Source organism: Enhydra lutris, unplaced genomic scaffold, assembly GCF_002288905.1.
Source record: "Enhydra lutris kenyoni isolate GAN:26980312 unplaced genomic scaffold, ASM228890v2 scaffoldscaffold60, whole genome shotgun sequence".
NCBI lineage: Eukaryota > Metazoa > Chordata > Mammalia > Carnivora > Mustelidae > Enhydra > Enhydra lutris.
This window is the reverse complement of record NW_019154144.1, coordinates 1,882,849-1,904,665: the sequence shown is the minus strand read 5'-3', so window position 1 is coordinate 1,904,665 and position 21,817 is coordinate 1,882,849. Positions and strand designations below refer to the sequence as shown.

Sequence of the window (21,817 nt, the reverse complement as noted above, 5' to 3'; positions counted from 1 at the left end):
GTGAGGGGTTACTTAGTTCTAACATCACTATGACTTTGACTGCAATAGGCTAACACACGGTAGCACATTCTAACATAACACTGACTTCAGTATTGCTGTGTAACTGCGTTTAGCAGGTGTCCAAGTGGTTCCTCCCGGGCGGAGCCGAGCGACCGCCAAGCGACGTTTTCGAAGGCGGTGCCTGCTCATAGAATCAATAATTGTGTATTTAGTCAACGTGGCATGATCTACTCTAATGGAATGCCCAACTCAACATCACAACACCATGCAGAGCTGCTAAAGGAAACGAGACATGTTTCTTCAGTGGGGATCTACTGTGTATGTCCCGAGGATGGGCAAAGACCCTTGGAGGTTTGCTAGAAATGAGATGTCCCTGAGGCCAGCAAGCCCAACCTTGACTCACACGAGGAACACAGACCGGGCCTGTCTTCCGGCGGGCTGCGTGCGAGCCGAGCAGGTGGGGCCCCAGGCGAGGTGGCCCCTCCTGTGGGGCCATTGCCTCCTGGCTCTGGGGCCCTGGCACACGGGGCATCCCTGCATGAGTCTGCTTGCCTCAGGCAGGCTCAGAGGCAGCCCTGTGCTCGGGACCATTCTGAGGGGCCGTCGGGAGAAAGTGCAGGGTCTTTGTCGCAAACAGGAAACAAAGGCATTGTTATCGTCACCATATCAACTGTTAAAACTACGTCTTTCTCTGTGTGTCATGCTCCTACCATACCACAGCACTACGGGGAGAGCGTTCGTTCACATTCTACGTCTACCTTTTCCAAGACAAATGCCAGTCCAGGAGCCAGGGACCGTCGGCTGGCCTTTCCGTCAGGGTCCTCTGTTGGGAAGAACCTCCTGGGCCTAACAAGGGACCTCTGTCGGCTGTGGTACTGCTTGGTCATCAGGCAGAAAATACGCCTGGCTTTTGCGGGAGGTCGTGTGATGGTCGAGCACAGCTTGGAACGGATCCCGGGATGGAAGGGTCGGTGTTCTGGAAGCCCCTGCTAGAACCCCTGAGCCATCTCAGTACAGTGATGGGGTTGGGTTATGGAACCAAACTGATGGGGGGCTGGTTGCCTATGAAATGGGGGCCTGCGGGTCATCTTATGGTGGGTTGATCATTTAGAGAATCACATTGGAGCACCCCAGGGAGGTATCCCGGAGGACGCTTTCCTACTCTGTGCTCCGTCCGAATACAGATCCTATCAGCAATTTCCCTTCTGGAGGATGGAGCACGGACGGTCTTGGCCAACTCCAAGGTCATCCTCACCCTCACTCCAGAAGGTCATGCTCCTCCATATTTTCCGGAGGGTGTAGTAGCTTCATGATGGATTCCAAGATGCCACTTAGGAAAAAAGCAAAACCTGTGTTTACAAGACTGGGTGATTCGCTGTCGTATCATCGGCAAAACTGCTAAACCCTTCAGGGCTTCCTGCTGCTGTCCTTTAGGCACTCACGACAGGAGTATTAATAATTAAAACTCGCAAATGGAATAGTAGTGACCTCACATCATGTTGACTAAGAAGCAGACTGTTCCAAAGGCAGTTACCGTTCACAAATCGCTGGTGTTTGTGTTAGAGTACCACTTCGTGGTAGGCGGAAAGGCGCTTCTTCTTTGTATCTTTTTTTTTTTCCTTTTTCTATTTTGGGTAGAAATATTCCTGGGAAGCTAGATAGAAATGCATTTTCATATCCCAATAATTCTTAGGCACAAGTTAGAAAACTGCTGACCTTCACCAAAATATGTCAGCACATCATGTTATAAAAAAATGCAATTCAGAACCGCTGCATGTGTATATACGTGTATCTCAATATACACACAGATCGGTGCAGTACACATGATAATTCAATGTATATTCAAAACTGAGCTATTTGTAACTAACCTGAAATTCTGCAGTGAGAGTTCATTGCTCGAGAACAGCTGGGAGTTTCTTTCTTTTGGCTCTAACTACGGTCAAACGTTTGCACACCAGACACTACTGTTTACGCTTTCCTAAGTGCCAACACCAGGGCAGTCTTATATGAGGATCAGAAGAGGACTTTGCTTAGGACGCAGCTGTGCAGCTACTGAGCATGCGCGCAGGGCCCGCCAGGGGCGGGCCCCGGGTCATGACTCCCTCCGGGTGGAAGCTCGGGGTTCGCGGGAGCCACGGCTCCCGCAGGCTGCTTGGTGCGGCGTCATCTGGGCGTCGTGCTGACTCTGGCGGGAGAGGAGGGCCCCGAGGAGGAGCCACGGTAAACGGGGGACGTGGGGGAGAGTTTCACCGGGCTCGTTGGGTCCCCCGTTTGGAGCTTCCAAAGCAGCTCTTCGTTGGTTCGGCTCAATCTCTTCTTCTCCTGGGTTTCTTTCTCGACGTATTCCTGGAGATTAGCATTTTCCTCCGACAGTTGTCTGCGTGAAGAGAACAAGAAACAGTCAGGTAGCAATCCTGCTGCGGGGGGCCGGGGGGGCGGCGGGCACTGATCGTGAGATTCACCAGGCCGGTGGGCTCAGGGCAAGGGAGGAGGCGGTAGGTACCTGCAGGAGGACAGGGACAAGTGGGACTGCGGTGACCAAGAGCCATGGGCCGAAGCGTGGTTTCCACTTATCCCAGGAACACATCTGCTCCCAATAGACTCCCTGTCCCTCTGCCCCATCAGGGGAGGCGCTAGCTGTCCACTGGACAGAGCAAATGCTGAAGGCAGAAGAGGAAAGTAGGGAGGTGGGGAGCTGGTGTGGGTGTGCCACCAGGAGGCTGGGAGAGAGTGGCAGTCAACACTGAGGACACTGAGGACAGCACGGGGACGGTGCCGTCGGCCTCAGGGCCCCTCCTGGCCTCCCTGCCCCTGGTTGGGGTCTCCATGATAGCACTGCCTTCCCTGGCTGCAAAGGCTGATCTGTGCACCTGCCTGCCTACTGGACCGGAAGCCCCCAGGGAGAGGGACCAGAGCTGCCTTCTTTGAATCCCCTGCGTCCAGCCGGGTGTCTGGCACTGAATAGATGCTCAGTTGATGTTTGTTGAGAAAGGGATGTGCTAAATGAAAAACGAATCAAGGCATCCGTGTGAGTCAAGTGTGAGTTGCTCGCTTTGTCATATTTTTTATAAATGACAGCATCTGTGGGGAACCGAGAGGGAGAAGCCCATATGTATTTTGCAGCTGCGTGGACTTAGCCCGGGCAGCCAGCTCACTTGGATCAAGCCTGGACTGGCACCCTTTGTGATTTCCTGGGGAGGCACAGTGGCTCAGGTAGAGCAGAGGCTCCAGCCCTCCTGCCAAAGTGGGGGGAAAGACCTGCTCCCCTTACATGGTCTCCCCTGTGACCCTCTAGGATGGGAATGGGCCGCCAACATCCCGAGTTCAGCTGTAGGGCAATGTGTGTGAATGTGTGTAAGGGACCTGGGAGGGGGGTGCACACAAGAGCATGCGTGCATTCGAGGGAGCATGACCATGCAAGTCTGAGAGCGTGCACACGAGTGTGCATGTGTGTGACAGGAAACACAAGGATGTGTGTGAGTGTGTGCACAAGTGTGTGCTTCCCCCAGTGACCCACGTGGATCCAATAAGGAGTACAGCTGAGGAGTGGGCCAGGGCTTGGGCGCGGGGCTCGCAGAGAGGGCTCTGTCCTCCTGGACAAAATGCAGGCACACCTCATGGTACCAGGCTTCACTTTACTGAAACTTGGCAGACACTGTGTTTTTTTTCTAAGTTGAAGGTTTGTGGTGGCCCTCAGGAGAGCGTGGCTGTGAGCGCCAAGCTTCCAACAGCGCGCGCGGGGGCTCACTTCACGCCTCCGAGTCACATTTTGGTAATTTTTGCAATATTTCAAACTTTTTCATTCTTGTTATATGTGTTAGGCTGATCTGTGGTCAGTGATCTTTGAGGTTCCTACTGTAATTGTTTTGGGGTGCCACGAACTGCACCTGTACAAGATCACAAACTTAACCAATGAATGTGTGTGTTCTGACCGCTCAGTCGACCAGGCTTTCCCCCTGGCTCTCCCCTCTCCTTGAGTGTCGCCCTATTTCCCGAGACACAACAATATTGAAGTTAAGCCAGTAAGTAACCTGACCGTGGACTCTAAGGGTTCAAGTAAAAGGAAGAGTGGCACATCTCTCCCTTTAAACCAGGGTTTTGTAAGGAAGGCACGTTGAGAGCGTTGATAGGCTGAGAGCTGGGGTCTCTTGTGCCAAACAGGCAGCCCAGTCGGGAGTGCAAAGGAAAGGTTCTTGAAGGGCATTTAAAGTGCTGCTTCAGGGGTGCCTGGGTGGCTCAGTGGGTTGGGCTGCTGCCTTTGGCTCAGGTCATGATCTCAGGGTCCTGGGATCGAGTCCCGCATCGGGCTCTCTGCTCGGCAGGGAGCCTGCTTCCCTCCCTCTCTCTGCCTGCCTCTCTGTCTACTTGTGATCTCTCTCTGTCAAATAAATAAATAAAATCTTAAAAAAAAAACAGTGCTGCTTCAGTGAACACACAAATGATAAGAAAGTGAAACAGCCTTTCTGATGATATGGAGAAAGTTCGAGTGGCCTGGAGAGAAGAGCAAACCAGCCCCAACATTCCCTTAAGCCAAAGCCTGACCCGGAGCAAGGCCCTAGGTCTCTGTGATTCTGGGAGGGCTGAGAGAGGTGAGGAAGCTGTAGAGGAAAGTCTGAAGCTGCAGAGGCTGGTCCATGAGGTTGAAGGAAAGAACCAGCTCCGTAACAGAAAATACAACGTGAAGCAGCAAGGGCTGGGGGAGAAGCTGCACCAAGTTCTCCAGAAGGTCCAGCTATGATAGCAATGAAAGCGGCTACACACCACAGCAGGTTTCCAGTGTAGACAAGATAGCCTTCTACTGGAAGAAGATGCCGTCAAGGACTTTCAGAGTTAGAGAGGAGAAGTCAGTGCTGGCTCCACAGCTTCAGAGGACAGGCTGACTCTCACGTTAGGAGCTAACGCAGCTGGTGACTTTAGCTGAAGCCGGGGCTCACTGACCATTCCGAAAATCCTAGGGCCCTTCAGAATTACGCTCAACCTACTCTGCCTGTGCTGTAGAAATGGAACAACGAAGCCTGGATGACAGCACATCTGTTTACAACATGTGGAGCTCCCTGTTGGGAGCTACTGCTGAGAAAAACGATTCCTATCAGAATGCGACTGCTCCCTGACAACGCAGCAGGTCATCCAGGAGCTCTGACTGGGACGTATGAGATGAACGTCGTTGTCATGCCCGCTGACACAACAGCCATCCTGCAGCCCCTGGATCACGGAGTACCTTTGACTTTCAAGTCTTATTCTCTAAGAAACACATTCTGTGAGCCTATAGCCATACACAGCGATTCCTCTGATGGACTGGACAACTGAAACCTTCTGGAAAGGATTCACCATTTGAGATGCCATTAAGAACATTCATGATTGATGGGAAGAGGTCAAAGTATCCACATTCACCAGAGCTTGGGAGAGGTTGGTTCCCACCGTCCTGGAGGACTTGGAGGGGTTCAGGGCATCCACGGAGGCAGTCACCGCAGAGGTGGTGGAAACAGCAAGAGAACTGGAGCTAGAAGTGGGGCGGGAAGATGGGACCGCATCGCTGTCGTCTCGTGATCAGACTTGGACGGACGAGGAGCTGCTCCTCATGGATGAGCCAGGAAAGTGGATTCTTGAGCTGGAATCTGCTCCCGATGGAGATGCTGTGAAGACTGTTGCAGTGCCCACAAAGGATTTAGAATCTTACATCAACTTAGTGAGAAGCAGCCGCAGGGTTTCAGAGACTGACCCCAGCTTGGAAAGCAGTTCTGCTGTGAGTTAAATGCTACCAAACAGCATCCCACGCTACAGAGGAGTGGTTTGTGAAAGGAAGAGTCAGGCGATGTAGCAAACTTCACTGTTTTAAGAAATTGGCACAGACCACCCCCCCAGCCTTGAGCAGCCCCCACTCGGATCAGTCAGCAGCCATCCTCAGTGAGCCGAGACCCTCCACCTGCAAAAAGGTGACAACTCGCTGGAAGTGTAGATGACGGCTTGCCTTTTTTTAGCAATGAAGTATTTTTAAATGAAGGTGCGTCCATCGCTTCTTTAGACATAACGGTATTTCACACTTAGTAGACTCTAGGATAGTGTAAATGTGACCGTTCGCTGTACCGAGAAACCATTCATTTGGGGGGAAAGTCATTGGATGGCTTCACTGCAATACTTGTTGACTGCGGTGGTCTGGAACCGGAACCACAGAAGCTTTGAAGCCTGTCTGGAAGCGGCAGCTGGCTGATCAAGCCCAGATTCTGCTTGACTTCACTCTGACAGCAGAGGGGAGGACGCCCGCATCCTTCCTGGAAGGTTGCAGCCCCGCAGAGCAGGGATGGAGATGGGAACGGGGCTACTCAGAGCAGCTGCGTTCAGCTGCAGGCTTCACTGGCTTGGTCACTCCCTGCCGTCCTCACTGCCTTGGCCAGGCTGCCCCAGGACCACCACTTGGCAACTGAGGGCTCCACCCTGCTCTGCACCAGGGACCAAACGGAGTGTGGTTTCGGCTCATGTGGTTTTTCTCTTTCGTACGGGAACACCCATTGGGCAGCTCTCTCCAAACTCCCCAGAAATAACCCCTCCGCCTTTCAGCTGTACTGGAGGCCCCTGCCGCACGCTTCTGCCAATTTTGCTCATTTCTCCCAAGGTGGTCCCCGCGGCTTGTTTTCTTCTCATCTTCCTATGCAACATGCCAAGAGCCTGTGTGGGGGGAAGCCTCCCAGCTCAGAGGAATGAGACGCAGAGGATGCCGGAATAAACACAGAGCCCTCCCAGGAGCTCAAGAGCAAAGCCACGTTGTAGGTGATACGCGCTTCGTTAAGCTCAGACACCCAGGCCCACCTACCTTGTGACAACGGTGTTCTGGTCAATCCTTGCTTTGAGGTCTTCATTCTGCTGCTGGAGAACTTGGATCTTTTCTTCTAGGATAATGTTCTTTTCTGCCTACAAAGAAAGCAGTGATAAGAGGTTCTCAGTGAGGCCACGACAAAGATAAAAGACCAGTGCCCTTGGCTTCTGACCTTTGGAGGATTATCAAGAATAGTGCTTTGTGGGGCACCTGGGTGGCTCGGTGGGTTGGGTGTCCAGCTCTTGATTTTGGCTCAGGTCATGATCTTGGGGTCATGAGATGGAGCCCCATGTCAGGCTCCCCGCTGAGCCAGAGTCTGCTTGCCCCTCCCCCTCTGCTCCTCCCCCTGCTCGCACGCTTGCTCTCTCTCTCAAATAAATAAATAAAATCTCCAAAAAAAAAAAAAAGGAACAGTGCTTTGCAAACTGCAGTTTGCAATGTATTAGTGGGTTGTAAAATCAAGTTAGAGAGACGTGAGTAGCATTTCTTTTTTAAGCAAAATAAAACAAAATATCAGAGTGCATTGTATATAGTAAAAGTATTTCTTATTCATATTTTAGCTATACATGTTTTTTCATATACGTGTGTGTGTATCCATCAGGTTCCTGTGTAGAATACATTTTTTTAGAGATTTTATTTATTTGAAAAAAAGAGTGAGCGAGAGAGCACAAGTAGGGGGAGTGGCAGGCAGAGGGAAAGGGAAAAGCAGACTCCCCACTGAGCAGGGTGCCCAATTTGGGCCTCAGTCTCAGCACCCTGGGATCATGACCTGAGCCGAAAGCAGACGCTTAACTGACTAAGCCACCCAGGCGCCCCTAGAATATGTTTCTTACAGTGTGTGACCCTGCAGTCAGAGACAAGCTGTCGGACGTAAGTGGACACCATCAGGACCTAGTGTGGCTGATGGTCCCTGGTTCTTCCTGACAGTTAACTGCATAGCATCGGCCTCCCTGGCCCTGGCGTGTATGCTCGATAGGACATTCTGAATTAACGGAGGGATAGAAATATAAATAACGTGAACACATTTTTTTCCTTCTGAGGGTATGGGCAGCCAGGAACCTGAAACCTGAGATGGGCTTGGTACATGATCCAAAAATAACATTTTCCATGGCTATTATTCTCCTGCAATTTAGGCCTTTTTCTCTGTCTGTGTGTCCCTTAGGGCCTTGTGGAAGTACAGTCCCATTCTAAGATAAATTTGGAAATAAATAAATAATAAATAATTAATTTATTTTAAAGATTTTATTTATTTATTTATTAGAGAGAGAGAGAATGAGAGAGAGAGAGAGAGCATGAGAGGGGAGAGTTCAGAGGAAGAAGCAGACTCCCCACTGAGCAGGGAGCCTGGTGCGGGACTTGATCCCGGGACTCTAGGATCATGACCTGAGCCGAAGGCAGTTGCTTAGCCAACTGAGCCACCCAGCCGCCCAGAAATAAATTATTTCTTGAAGAGAAAATGACAAATTCACGGTTGGGTCTTAATCTTTGAGGAGAACTGTTACCCTTCCAGGACCAGGACTAGGGGTCAGAGCCAAAGGGCTGGGCTCTGTCCCACAAACTTCCCTACAGCCTTCATCTTTGCTCCCAGGAAATGGGAAGTGATTACACTGCTTCTTTCTTTATGCCTAGAAAGGTTTCTAGAAGGAGAAGTCATGCATGGTTGCAGAATGCCTGGAACATGGCAAAAACCAGCCAAATAAGCCCTAAAGTTTGTGGGGGACTAGACCACTGAATGTGGATGGCTCAGCCTGGAGGAGGAGGGTCGTCGGTCCCTTTGTGGGCCTGGCTGGGAAGGACAGGGCTCGGACCTTGCCGGAAAACTCTGGGCTGTTGGGAGGCACCACAGGATCACCACAGCCCAGGATGCTGGTTACTGACAGCCATAGTGCTGTCTGCCCCCATCCTACCTGATAAGCACGTGCGGTATGAGACGTCTGCAAGGAGTGGGGGTGCTAGAGTAAAAGGGGACATGACAACCGAATTCAACAGGTGCATCTAGACCGGCTCCAGGGTTGAGAAATCCAGCTTCAAGGGGTATTTCAGACACAAGCCGGGAACTTTACAAGGTAGATGAGATGATCTGTGACTGAGAGGGCAAGTAAGATCTGCTGGCTGGGAGAAAGCAGAATACAAAGTTCTCCCTGTGTGGGGCATGTCCATAGTACCAAGGAAAAGTTCTGGGAAGTACTAACAGCACTTGGAAATACATTCTAACTTTCTTGATTTTGTTTATCTTCGAATTTTCATAATGCATGTCTTTTCTTTTTATAGCATCAACTTATATTTAAATATAACAGTAAAAAAGGGGAAAAAAGGTCTGAGACCCTCAGGCCAACCTCTGCATCAAGATGGTGTCTCCTTGCAAGCTGGCTGCTCTGCTACCAACTTCGAATGACTTGTCTCCAGCTCTTAGCTTTTGCACCACCCTTGTGCCTGCCGGGGAGGGGAGTGAGCTCAGGGGGGCTGCATTTCCCCAAAGAGGTGCCTTTGCTAGTTCTGCGGAAGCCAGCTTGAAGGGGAGGCAGAGGGTTATGAGACCAGGCACCGGGGCCTGGGCCTGGACTCCCACCCTCTGGGTGAGATGCACCCTCTGCCTAGACCTCCTTCTGCATCTGAATCTATGAAAGGAGCCTCTGGATGGTACCTGCTCCAGTGGATTGCTGTCTGGGATTAAAGAACAAAGACTTAAAGTGGTTTGCGCAGTGCCTGGCATACACCTCCGTGATGCTGCACGTACGCTGGCTTACCACCCGTCCCTCTCAGGGAGGAGGGAGGAAGCAGCAGTCCCCCAGGGGAGAAGGGATGGACGGGGGTGGAGCGGCAGTTAGGGGGGCTGCCCAGTTGTGCAGTACAAGGCCACCTCGGATTCCTTATCAGAATTCCTCGCTTCCTAAGAAAGGTCTTGAGACTCAGCCATGGCATTTTCTGCTCAGGTGTAAGGGATGGACAGGGAAGGGCCCAGCCTCTGCAGACCGTGAGTGAGGATATCTGTGATGCCCACATGGCATACCATTCAGGTTACTGGGGCTCTCCCAAGGAGGCAGGCTGACTCACCAGTTTTTCCAGCTCAATAATCTTCTTTTCCTGCTGGTGTATTTGCTGATTCTTCATCTCTAATACCTGCTTCAGACTCTTCATGTCTTCTTCCAAGTGCTGATAGGGAGCCAATGCGATCTACAACAGTGGAGAACAAGAGCTATTTACCAGGGGGCCCAGCAAAAGCCCACTATTCCCCAGTGCCATGAATTCAGCAAAATCTAGCCTTCTGTAGCAAGCTTCCCGTTAGGCACTCACAGCCTTCCCTGATAAAGATGCTCACTGGTTTCCCACTGGAGATGCTAGGAGAAATCCAGCTCCCTGGGGAATGAGAGAGGTAAAGCCATCATCCACCAAAAAGTCTGGATTCGGGGAGGGCTGGATGTTACCAGCCCATCCCCCAATGGGAGCCCCTGGGGTCAAAAGACTAAATTCATCACTAGCTTTTAACATGGACCCAGACTGCTTGATTCACCAGACAAGTTGTGATTTGCAGGTCTCCCCTGGGCCCACGCAGAGTGGGGGTGGGGGCATCCTTGCAGGGGAAAGGAGCAAAGTAGTTGAAAAAGCAGAAAAGGCACTTTAGAAAAAGAAATGCTACAGTGAGGTTGCTGGGTATAATGACAAGAACGACAACAACAAAATATAGGACATTGAGTCAAGAGTTCCCAACAAACCACCTTTTTTTTTTAAGTATAAATATTACATGGGATATACTTATACTAAAAAAATTCACCTCTTTATAACTCAAGTTTAACTGGGTGTCACACATTTTATCTGGCAACCGTCCATCAGTGGGAGGGAGTTTTGCCAGCTTTTCCGGAAATCACTCCACTCCCCCAACTAAGGCAGGTGTGAGTGGTGCCCCCTGTGCCAGCGTAACCAAAGCTGGGGGAGAATGGAGCGGAAGGGGGGTCCCGGCTGGGGTGCAGAGCTCCCAGGAGCTCAGGGACAGCAGCTGGGGAGCAGTGTGCCATCTGGCAAAGATAACATGTCACTGGAGAAACCCACAGCTGTCTTCTGTGTCAGAAGAGACACAGACAAGGTACTGACAGGGACCTCTTCTGGCCGGCTGTCACTCCGGCCACAGATCCACACAGAGGTCTGGTCTCCAGGGGAGACCGCTGAGGGGACTCCTGGGGTGAGACCCCCCTGGAAGCCATGAGGCCTGGGGAACATGACTACCTCCAACTGTTCTTCCGTGTTCTTCCTCAGAGCCTCCTCAAAGCGTCTGGCTCGGTCCCGCAGAGACTGGCTCTGGAAGGTCAGCGTGTCTACCTGGTCCTGCAGGGAATGACAAGAGCCCAGCTCAGTCCACCGCAGACACAGTGGCCTGGGCAGCTGTGAGGGGAGGGCTATCCGGCCCGGCGCACTCTTTTCGGGGTCAAGAGATCAGAGGCTGCTTGGATCGCCTGTCCCACGGGCATCACCAAGAGGGCATCATGTGGCATTGAGGCTGAGCATGAAGCGTCCTGACCCTGGGGTGTGGGAGAACTCAGAGCAGGTGGCTCGACTTCAAGGTGCCTCCCAACATGAGTGTGCTGCCCTTCCTCTCCAAATCAGCAGCTTGCTGGAGGGAGGCATCGAAAACGCAATCCCTGACCTCACAGAGGCAGACTCCCAGCAGAGAGACGCATCTAGTCCCCGACTTGAGGACGAACAATCTATCCATCTCAAAGAAGAACTGTCCTCATTTATAAAGCATTGAACCAACCTTGACTTCCCTCTCTGCCTGAGACCCCTCCTCCCACCACCAGACACACTGATTTGGGGGTCAAGGATCGAGTCCTTCCAATTCCACCTGTTGAATGCCCATGGAGTCCATGAACTCTCCCGGTCCCTCTCCCTCTACCTCAAGTTTAGCCCCACTGCTGCCCTTTTCTGTATCTGGGTTATAACTCTTCTGCCCTCAGGGTGGAGGCAGGAGGACCTTTCTAAAGTGCAAACCCGAACCCGTCGCCCCCCTCCATGGAAGACCCCATGGACATCAAGATAAAGTGCATATTTAACACAATGTTCACATATCTCCTGATTGGCCTCTCTTGCCTCCCAGCTCCATTCTCACTGCAACCCCTGCCCACCCGACATTCCAGCTCTCTCACGAGCACTGCCTCCGCTGGCCAGCTCTCTGTCCTTCTCTGCTCACTTCTGGCCTCCCTCGTCCTTTCCGGGACTCTGGGCTGGACTGCATGTCCCTGGTGTGAGCCACCAGGGGAGCAGAGTCTTTTCTCCTGTGTAGACCATCTGCCCAGTCACACCAGCACTGCTGGCCCCTGGCACACACCAGCCATGGGGCAGCTCTCTGTGTGCAGGCTAAGAACATGACGGTGAGTCCGAGGAGGAACCATTTCCTGCCCTGGCTGCTGGGGCAGGTGCAACTGCCCTCAGCCTCCCTGGCTACCCCAGCAACGCCTGATCACCACCGGCCAGCAAAGGATGCCAGGCAGTGGGTTTTCTCGCGATGCTAGATGGTGCCTCGATTGCACGGAGTATCCCAAAGTTCTCCAGCCCACGACACCGTTTCTGTGACATTAAAATGAAGGGACTTACGGTCTCCAGGAACTCTTCTGACAACAGAAACGGCCTCATCCCCCTCATTTTAAGAGCGAGGTGTTGTAAATTATGTAATCCCACATAAAAACCCCGTCCTGGAGGAAGCCCTGGCTTGCCTACTTTCTCCATCTCACCAGAGGACCCTGTTCTGCAAACCATCTTTGGCAGGTGCTTTTTCCTCTTTTTTCTTTTCCTTCTTTCTTTATTTCCTTTTTTGTTTTGTTTTGTTTTTTTTTGTTTCCAGTTACTTCCGATTTCATTTTTAAGAAAAAGAAAAGCCCCCACAGTGTCATTAAACACAAAGGCTGGTGCATTAGGGCGACAGAGTTATCATGGGCAGTCTGCACACACGGGAGCTGGGGAATGTAGATCCCAGCCCAGTGCAACCCCGGCTGGGGTCTAGCACAGTCCCTGGGTGGTGCGGTCACCTTCTAGAACGGGACTACACACGGCTGTACCACTACCTGGCTCCCACACCAGACTTGTCCACGCTGTCAAAACAATGAAAGACGCATCTGGCCAACGCCCCCTGGGATGGATCTAAAATGTCAAAGTGTGTTTTTTCTGCCTTATTCACCAGGACTCAAAATAGATCCACAGGCACACAATGGTGCCCCCCAGCAATCAGGCAGAAGAGACTGTTTTTCAGCTTGGGGTGGCTCCTTTGAGTCCAGTGGAGAGGCAGAAAGGCCCAGCTGGTGACCCAGCATAGCAAGGGCCACTCAGGAATTAACCAGCGGCGTGACAGTAACAGCAGTAAATGTAACAGTGCTGAAACTATTATGACAGCGACAGCAGCTCCTTACTAACATCTACTGTGAGCCAACCTAATGCTCTGCACTTTACATCCGTTATTTCCCTTAATCCGCTCACACCTTGAGGAATGTACTGTTAACGCCCCCATTTTACAGATGAGTAAAGCAAGGTTTACAGAGCTTATGTGACTGTCAAAGCTACTAAGAGGAGGTACACTGGGCATTTAAACTCAAAGCTCACATCTCTTATCCCCAGACCTGTTTCCCTACCCACCAGGAGCCCAGAAAGTTTGACTTAAACAATCCCATCCTCTCTGTACCAAACAACCCAGATGAATTCTGCCCATGGAACGTTACAACCAAACTGTGTACAGTTCATGACAATTCAATGTTAGTGGCAGAGTGAAGACTCACATGTGATAGAAAACTCTCACTTCTTTTGGTTTTGGGACTGGAGGGGTTTGTTACATCATGGTGTGGTCCTGGTTTATGTCCTGGCGGGGAGTGCATCTGATGGTATGGGATGTGGGGCACACGAAGGCAGTTTGGGGTTAGGTGCTGCAGCTGAGCCATGTGAGGACTGCTCGGGCATAGTGCAGAAGCATCAGCGGACGGATGGATGGAGAGGTAGGGGATTGGGGGGGGGCTCACAGCAGGTGGTTGCCCATTTTAAAACGTCTGCATAGTACATTCAGTAGCTGTGACACTGGTTAGCTCCACAGTCCTGGGTTCTTTTCTTGGAGAGCAGGCTCTGTGCAATGAACATTGCCAGGGGAAAGTACGCCCTCAAAGAAGCAAAATTCCTACCTTTGTCTTACAGTTTTAGTCATCACCTTCCATAATTTCCAGATGTGAGTGCTCCTAATATTTAACAAATAATCTTGTTATAATTGAGGCAGCCTTAGTTGGGAATGGAAGCCAGGCCACCGACCTTGCCCTTGCTTCCCAGGTGGCTCCGCCCTATGGGTGGGCGTGGCCTGGGTCTCCAGAAGGAAGGAGGGAGAAGCATGTGACTGCTGAGAGCAGTCATTCTCCCCGTAGAGGTCAGAAGGAAGCCAGGCAGCTCCCTGGCCTCTGAGACCCACGTTTTCTGCAGGTGGGCAGTGGAAGGCAAAGAAGGTTCTTTTCATCTCACCCACCTCCAGGTGATTAAAGCCCCTTTTATAATTCCCAGAACATATGCTATGAATGACCCCTTTATTCCCCCTGCCTGGAATGTTCTCCTCCTCAAGTCCTCCCTTTCGTTTGGACACAGCTCAGGTGCCCCTCTGAGCATGGCAAGTGGGGAGCAGTGTCTTGGAACTCCTGTGTGCTCACTAATGGTATCATTCATGGGGTGTACGTCCGTGTTACCTTTTGTGTTGTCTGTCACTGTTCAGGTCACAGCTGTCTGAGCAGACAGTAACTTCTCAAAGAGCAGGGAGTCTGTCCCATTTACCTCTATAATCCAGCGCTTAGTATGGAATCCAATACACAGTAGATGCTGGGTCAATGTCGGCATTTATCTAGATATTAGAGTTAAGAGAATGAATATTAACCTGTAAGGACAGCCGCAGCTTTTCAAAATTTTCTTCCAATTCTTTCTTTTCAAGCTCATGGGTAGACATCAGTTCTGTAGAGAAGAGATCAGACAGTCAAGTTGGTCCTTTGAAAAGGATCAAACAAGACTCTGCCAGACTTAGGATGTAGGTAAATAAGGGACACTGGCCGATAGCTCCATACTTGGAAATCAAATGCAAAGACTAGAACAAAGAAGGAAAAGAAGGGAAAGAGGAAAGAAATGAGGGAGGGAAGCAGACAGAACACAATCGTGTAGGGGCACCTTGGTGGCTCAGTAGGTTAAGCGTCCAACTCTTGATTCCCCCTCAGGTCATCATCTCAAGATCATGAGATCGAGACCCACGTTGGGTTTTATGCTGAGCGTGGAGTCTGCTTAAAATTCTCTCTCTCCCTCCACCCCTTTCCCACTGCCTCTAAAAAAATAAATAATAATAAAAAAAAGCCACAATCGTGCGCACGAGCACATGCACACCCATTCTTTCAACCTGCTCTGCCACCACTCCGTATCTATCCATATCTATCTCCACAATACTTGTCATTCTCCAAGTTTTCCTCAGGTAGAACAGCTGAGTCATCAATATTAAATCACCCCCCTTTCCACCATGATGCAGCAATCTGGGGCTAAAGAAGGCGGCCTTCCAGGGAGCGTGTTGCTGTGAGCGGCCATGCTGCCAGCCTGGGCTTGCTGGGGAATAGCTGTGTGAAGGGGGCCAGGGCTGCATCTGCAAGGACACCTTGGTGGCCTCTGGGCCACACTTTGGAAACCACAGATCTCAAAGATTTGCTTGAGAAAAGAATTGATATTAAGACACTCGGACAGAGGAAGGACTAATTGGACTGGTTCCTCTTGGAGAGTTGGGAACAATTCCATGCTGTGAAAAGTGTCATTCCAGTAGTAATTTGCAAGTTAGGCAGAAAGAGATGTCATGTAAGAGTTATTAGTGAATGGATTCTATTTTCCTCCAGATGGAAAGAGTCTTATTAGCTGGGTGAAGCACATCTCATTCTAGCTACACAAGCAATTTGTTTTCATCTCATAACTGCATGGAGGAAAGGTCCCATTAATCAGCCGGGATCACATGCTTAGAACAGGAGAGCACTGGAGGCCGGCAATTATCATTCTGGCTGGCATGAGCTGCAATTAGGAAAGACGTTGTGGTTTCCACTGACCCGAATCTTTTAAGTAAGGATGGCAAAAGTCTCTAAGAAATCCAGTTGTTTATAGCTGAAATTTACATTTGGGGAAAAAAAAAAGTTTGTGCTGATTTCACTGACATAAAACCATGTAGGCTTCTGGTCCACTTGGCTCTGTCTACGTGATTAGTTTTAATAGTCATTGAAAGCATCTCCCTGATCATATTAATAAATTTCTTATCTATCATTAAATATGCCTACGTTCCCTTGACATTTAAATGCCTTGGATGTGGTATCTAAGTGAGATTTCATTCAGCAGAAAACTCTACCAGGTCTATTTTTATGAAAATACAGAAGCAAAAGGCAACAAACACTGTGGTTCATTGCACTATTTCCATTCATATTCCCTTTCCAGAGACCATTTTCCTACAGTGCAGTGATGGATTTTAGGACACTTTCAGATGATCCCAAAAAGAAAAAAGCTAGTACCTACTCTGGAGATGGTATAAACCATCACTAGTATCTATAATAAATTTCATTATTTTACAGTCATGACATTTTGTCCCATGTTTAATACTGTGCTCTAAGACAATGTTTCTCCAATTTGGCTGGATGTTAGAATCACCTTGGGAGATTTTAAAAATCCTGATGCCTAGCCTGCACCCCAAAGCAATTAAATTAGAATCTCTGCAGTGGGATTTACACATCAGTATTTAAAAAAAAAAAAATTCCCAGGTAGTTCCAATGTACAGCCAAGAGTGGGGATTGGTACTCTAAGTGGGAGACATGCTCTCAGGACATAGGTAATACATTTAAGTAGTTCTCAGGGAAGTACTCTTCCTTGCCTCCAGCCTGGACTTTTTCATGTACTAATAAATCCCAAAGATGGTGGGGCTGGTGCTTGAGGGAAGCAAAACATGAGTACTGATTGTCGCACAGTGGGCTTTGTGGTTTACAAAGAACATTTTAAAAGTAAATTTTAAAAAATCTGATGTTGGGCCACCAGGGTAGCGCAGTTGGTTAAGCATCTGACTTTTGGTTTTGGCTCAGGTCGTGCTCTCAGAGTTGTGAGATAGATCCCTGCATCAGGCTCCGTGCTTAGCGTGGAGTCTGCTTGAGATCTTCTCTCCCTCTCCCTCTGTCCCTCCCCCTCATGCTCTCTCTCTCTAAAATAAATAAATACATCTTTAAAAAAAAAAACAAACTCGATGTTAACTTTCAAACTCTTAAAAATCATTAATCTATTTATTGAATTTTATTGCTTTTAATATGCTTTAACAACCAGTTAACTAGGGAAAAAGGTGAGGTGGGGAGAGAAATTGAAAAATAAATCATATATACTAATGGAAATGCATGTCAAAGGTGTAAAAAAGCTTCTTTCATAAAGTAATAATCTTAGTAAGACATGGTAGATGTTGTTACTGTTGTCACGACCCACAAAAAACCTCTACATATTGAAAGATCATTCAAAGTTACAAAAAATGTAAAAAGAAAGATTTGGAACTCCATGGGGAATGTGGTGTCTGAGTATGAGGTATGGAGACCTAGATCCAGCTGGACTCTGCCGTGGCCCTGAACACACCCCAAGTGTGGGGAAAGCCCACCCATCTCAGGGTCATCATTTTGTTTTAAAAGTCTACAAGACAAGGTAAAACCCAGGATTTCCAGGCCTACTTTGAAAGAGTGGTTCTCCAGCTTTGAAACCCATTAGAATGATCTCAGGAAGCCCACAGCAGCTACATGGGATTCCCAGGTGAGACCCAGGCTGGTGTCCATCCCCTGGCAAAGCTCCTCGGGGTTCTCATATCCGGGCAAGTTTGACAGTAAATGCTTCTGAGGAGAGGAATAGTTACCTGGATGGATCCTGGATTTTTCATCTCTTCTTTCCACAAAAGACACACCAGGATGGAGAGGAAGGGAAAACGGGAAGAGGAGCAAGAGAGGAAGGGTGGCAGCAACGTCTTGGCTTGCACAGCCCACCATGAATGGCCACCCACATCGAGGCTGGTAGCTACCTTGGACTTTGTGGTGGTGGTCATCCTGTAGGATCGCAATGGCTACCGTGTGGTTATTTTCCATCTCTAGGAGAGCAGCCTCATGGCTGGCTGTGAGATCTTCTACCTGGAGGAGAACACAGCTATGGTTACACACACAGATGGAGGAATGGGTGGCAGGAGTGTCCTCGCAGCTTGGAGAACGCAGTTGGTATTCAACTAGTAGAGCGATCTGTGACCAAAACGTCAAGGACAAGCCATTTCGCTGAGGTGACAGCCATCTTGGTCTTGCACCAAGGCAGGGGAGCCAGGATTTGGTGATGATGTGGTAGCCCCCTAAGTCAGGGGGAGGTTACAGGGAAGTCACCGCCTCAGCCCAGCTGTCTGTAAGAGGCTGGCAGCTCCCAGTGGGGGACAGCTGCCTGAGCCAGCTCTTCACTGCCCAAGGCCTGGCTTCTAGCCCACACCCTTCCCACTCCCATTCCTTCTCCCGAACCCATCATGGAGAAAATGGCAGATAAGGAAAAGAAGAGGGCCCTCTGCTGGATGATTGGTTCTCTGTTGCCCAGTGGCAGGTGGGAGCATCAGCACACAAGACAAATGGAGGGAACTAATGGTCATTAAGCCACCTGTTATTGGTTCCTGCGCTTAACTCTCACAGTGACATCACGAAGTAGGTATTTTTATGCCCATTTTATAGACAAGGAGACCGAGGCTTAGAGGGGTTTGAAATGTTTTGCCAAGAGCTTGTAATAGGCAGAGCTGCCCATCCTGCCTAGGTCTGTCTGACCCTGCTGGGGAAACTCTCTCAAACACACCGTTGTAGCCTACCCCAGCAAGACCCCCACCGGAGCTTCAGGATGCTCTCCCCAGCGCCAGATCTGTGTGCGCTCGGCACCCCTACTTCACCGTAACCTTACCCTCCAGATCGCAATTTGGACTCCCTCCACCCCCTGCCGTGGCAATGTGGAACTCCACCTGTTTCTCTGGCTGAAGGCACATTTCTAGAATGTAATCACAGGCAGTGGGGCTGCTCCAGGATTTTTATTTTGACCCCTCCCGATCTCTGCAAACCGCCCCACCCCCAGTGTGCTTACTGTTTTTGTTACTGTTGTGGCTGTTGCTTTAACCTCCAATGGCCGACTTTAAGGAGTAATTTCAACCCCCACCCCCGCCCCACAGTAGCAAACCAGAACAGCATTTTCCCAAATATTTTGTCAGTGAACCATTGTTAAAAAATACCACCATACCTTGCACTGTGCATGGGCACACGCACAAAACCAAAGTTCCACGATACAGCCGGTTCCCTTCCTCCTTGAAATCACCTGGTCTTAAAATTTCTATCTCACTTTGTTTTTCAAAATGCTAGTTGCAAGCCATGAAATTTATTTCGCGGCCCACTAGTGTATCAAAGTCTGGCATTTGAGAAACACTGAACCAGGAAAAGGGCCCAGGGCCTGACACTCTTGGACGGACAGGTAAGAACACATTGCTTCTGGCAGGTAATAGCCAGCCATCTCTTAGAGTCCTTCCTTTCTCTGGGGCTAAGTCACAGGCTGACCTTTGACTCGAAGGGAGGAAGGGCTCTCCAAGAAAGAATGCCCACTTGGGAAGTGGATGCATCAGAGTATTTTTATTTTAAAATGGGAAGGATTCCCATTCTGGATAGTGTAATTGCATAGGAGAATTTGTCGGACTTCTCTCTCCTATGGAAAATGAGAACTTTTCACTGGCAAAACCAACAATGAACTCTACCATGTGAGGAAAGCTGCCCAATCATATGCAAACGGAAGTGGTATGCAACGATTTGCTTTTATTTGCCGGTCACTCTTGATTAAACAATCTTTTACTTGAGGCTCAGAGCTATGAATGCACTCGGCAGAAAGGCTGATTACCACAGTACTTAATTGTCCAATTCCTGTTTATACGAGGTTTACATAGCATCTTTGTCCCAAGCCTTTTAGTCTCCTGGAAAAATAAATCACTGATTTAAAAAAATGAAAAAAATGGAAATATCTTTTCTTTCTGCTTTATTACTGATGTCAGTTAAGCCCATAGGACACTGTAGAAACAAGTAACTCCACAGTATTTGGAATTACATTACCCAGTTTGGAGTAAAGAAACAACTTCCATCAGTTCTTGGTATGGTTCTAATTTATTAGGCTCTTATATAAATTGCCATGGTTGGTTTCAGGAAAGACAGATGAATGCAAGGGCTAGGTTCCAGAAGAGTCCCGCGTGCCCCCGGAGCTGAATATGGCTCGACTGGCAATTCTACGTTATGTTTGTGGCTAAACACACGCCCTTCTGGTTTGTTTGAAGGCGGGTCTTTGACTTACTGATGATAAAATACTGCCCCCAATATGTGAAGGGTGATGTAAGGGCACGAGCTCTCTGTTACGGCCTCTTGGAGGTGCTTTTATGAATGAAATACTAAGTCCCTAACTCGGAAAGGGCATATGCAAGGAATGGAATGCCCAGTACCGTTTTGAAGGTACTCCCAGTTTCGAAGGGAGCCAATAAGCCAAAATTTGGGCACAATAATCCTTACTCTTCAGTATTTAGTAATTTCAGTAAGTTCTATACATCTTTATGGTTTTTAAGGCATAGAGAAAAGAAGGGGCTGTCCACTCTTGGCATGCCCTTTCTCGTCATGGTATTAATCCCCACGACATTTCCCATGGCTCCTGGCTTCTTTCTGGAGCACGGGCTCCCCCTCCAAAGCGGCTAGTAAGGTCTCTCAGCCTGAGAAGACTGGAAACCTTCTAAAGGCAGTGAAGAGATTCAGACAAGTTGAACCAAGGGAAATACAAGATCATTTTGGGCACACAGATCACCCAGTCAGAGGCAAAAAGCACAAAATTAGGTCAGTCCACAGCAGACTTACGCTGGGTGAAGCATACTTCTTTTCTGTCTAGAACCCTGGGTAGGGGTCCCTTGAACCATACCTGGGCCACCCTCCTCCCTCCAGCAGGCAGAGGGAGCTGTGAGCTGAGCCACAGAAGAGGCTATCGATGTGCTCTTGGAAGAGCCCTGGCGGGCCTTCCCCGAGGCAGCTGTTCCCTGCAGCTGGCTCCACTCCCCCAGCTGCTTGCGTGGCTCAGCGGGGCTGAATTACAGCAGAGCAAAAGCTTGGAAAAACCACCCTCAGATGGGTAAGACTGCAGCTGTGGGGCCATTTGCAAAATACAGTTGTCTGAGGCTTTGGCAATTCACCTCGAAAAGACTGACCTTTAGAATGAGGAAGCCTCAGTTTCACTCATTAAACCCAAACCACATTCAACTCCCATCTGCGCCCACCCCAGACTCTACATTCATAGCTGGTCAGACAGAGGGAGCTGGCCCATGTTTACTCTGCCCAGGGCTCTCTTGACATTCCTTTCTAGGTAAGGACAAGACCCTCCTTCCCTTCCCACCCTGGTACAGCCTCCCAGGCACTGACTCAGAGCAGGCAGCCAGTAGTGCCAGACTGCCCAGTGTGACTTCATCGTGTCCCCAGGGTCGCTGTCCCCTCCGCAGCCCAGCATGTGGGCAGCGCTGCCCAGAAGGCCCTATCTTCTCTGCACTGCCTCCCCACTGCATGCAGGGGCTCTGGTGTTGGAAGACGGCAGGCCCCCGGGGACGTCATTTGGTTTGATTAGGGACAGCGTGGTTTCTGCTGCTGGCCACTGAACGCCGACTGCACACCACCGACGTAATGCAACATGATGGACAAAGTGGCCTCTGTTGGTCCTGATTAAGTGGGGGAAGGCTGAGCCTGCCAGCTAGTCTAAAAGGGTGATTTTTTTCCAGGAAAGGGTAGAAAGTATGTCCTGGAGAGGAGACAAGGCTGGTGGGAACTCTGAAGAACCAGCACAGCCGCTCAAGAAAAGGCTCCGCTCAGACTTTATTGAGTGGAATCCATAATGCATCTAGGAACCCAGTGGTCCCCTGAGAAGAGTGACTTCAGGGCCAGGTCAGGGAGTAAGACAAAC

At 49.8% G+C, this 21,817-nt stretch overlaps 1 protein-coding gene across 2 annotated transcripts in view; it reads right to left on the bottom strand.

The window, feature by feature from the left end:
* Positions 1 to 1,161: 1,161 nt before the first annotated feature.
* Positions 1,162 to 21,817, bottom strand: part of LOC111158574 (microtubule associated scaffold protein 2) — a 586,722-nt gene continuing 566,066 nt past the window's right edge. For both annotated transcript variants that reach the window (XM_022520694.1, XM_022520695.1), the window contains 6 exons: positions 17,865 to 17,970; positions 14,694 to 14,767; positions 11,033 to 11,131; positions 9,866 to 9,985; positions 6,809 to 6,906; positions 1,162 to 2,377 (listed from right to left, as the gene is read on the bottom strand). In XM_022520694.1, the coding sequence (XP_022376402.1) occupies positions 2,164 to 2,377; positions 6,809 to 6,906; positions 9,866 to 9,985; positions 11,033 to 11,131; positions 14,694 to 14,767; positions 17,865 to 17,970 (711 nt within the window). In that variant the 3' untranslated portion in view covers positions 1,162 to 2,163. The remainder of the gene's footprint in view (positions 2,378 to 6,808; positions 6,907 to 9,865; positions 9,986 to 11,032; positions 11,132 to 14,693; positions 14,768 to 17,864; positions 17,971 to 21,817) is intronic.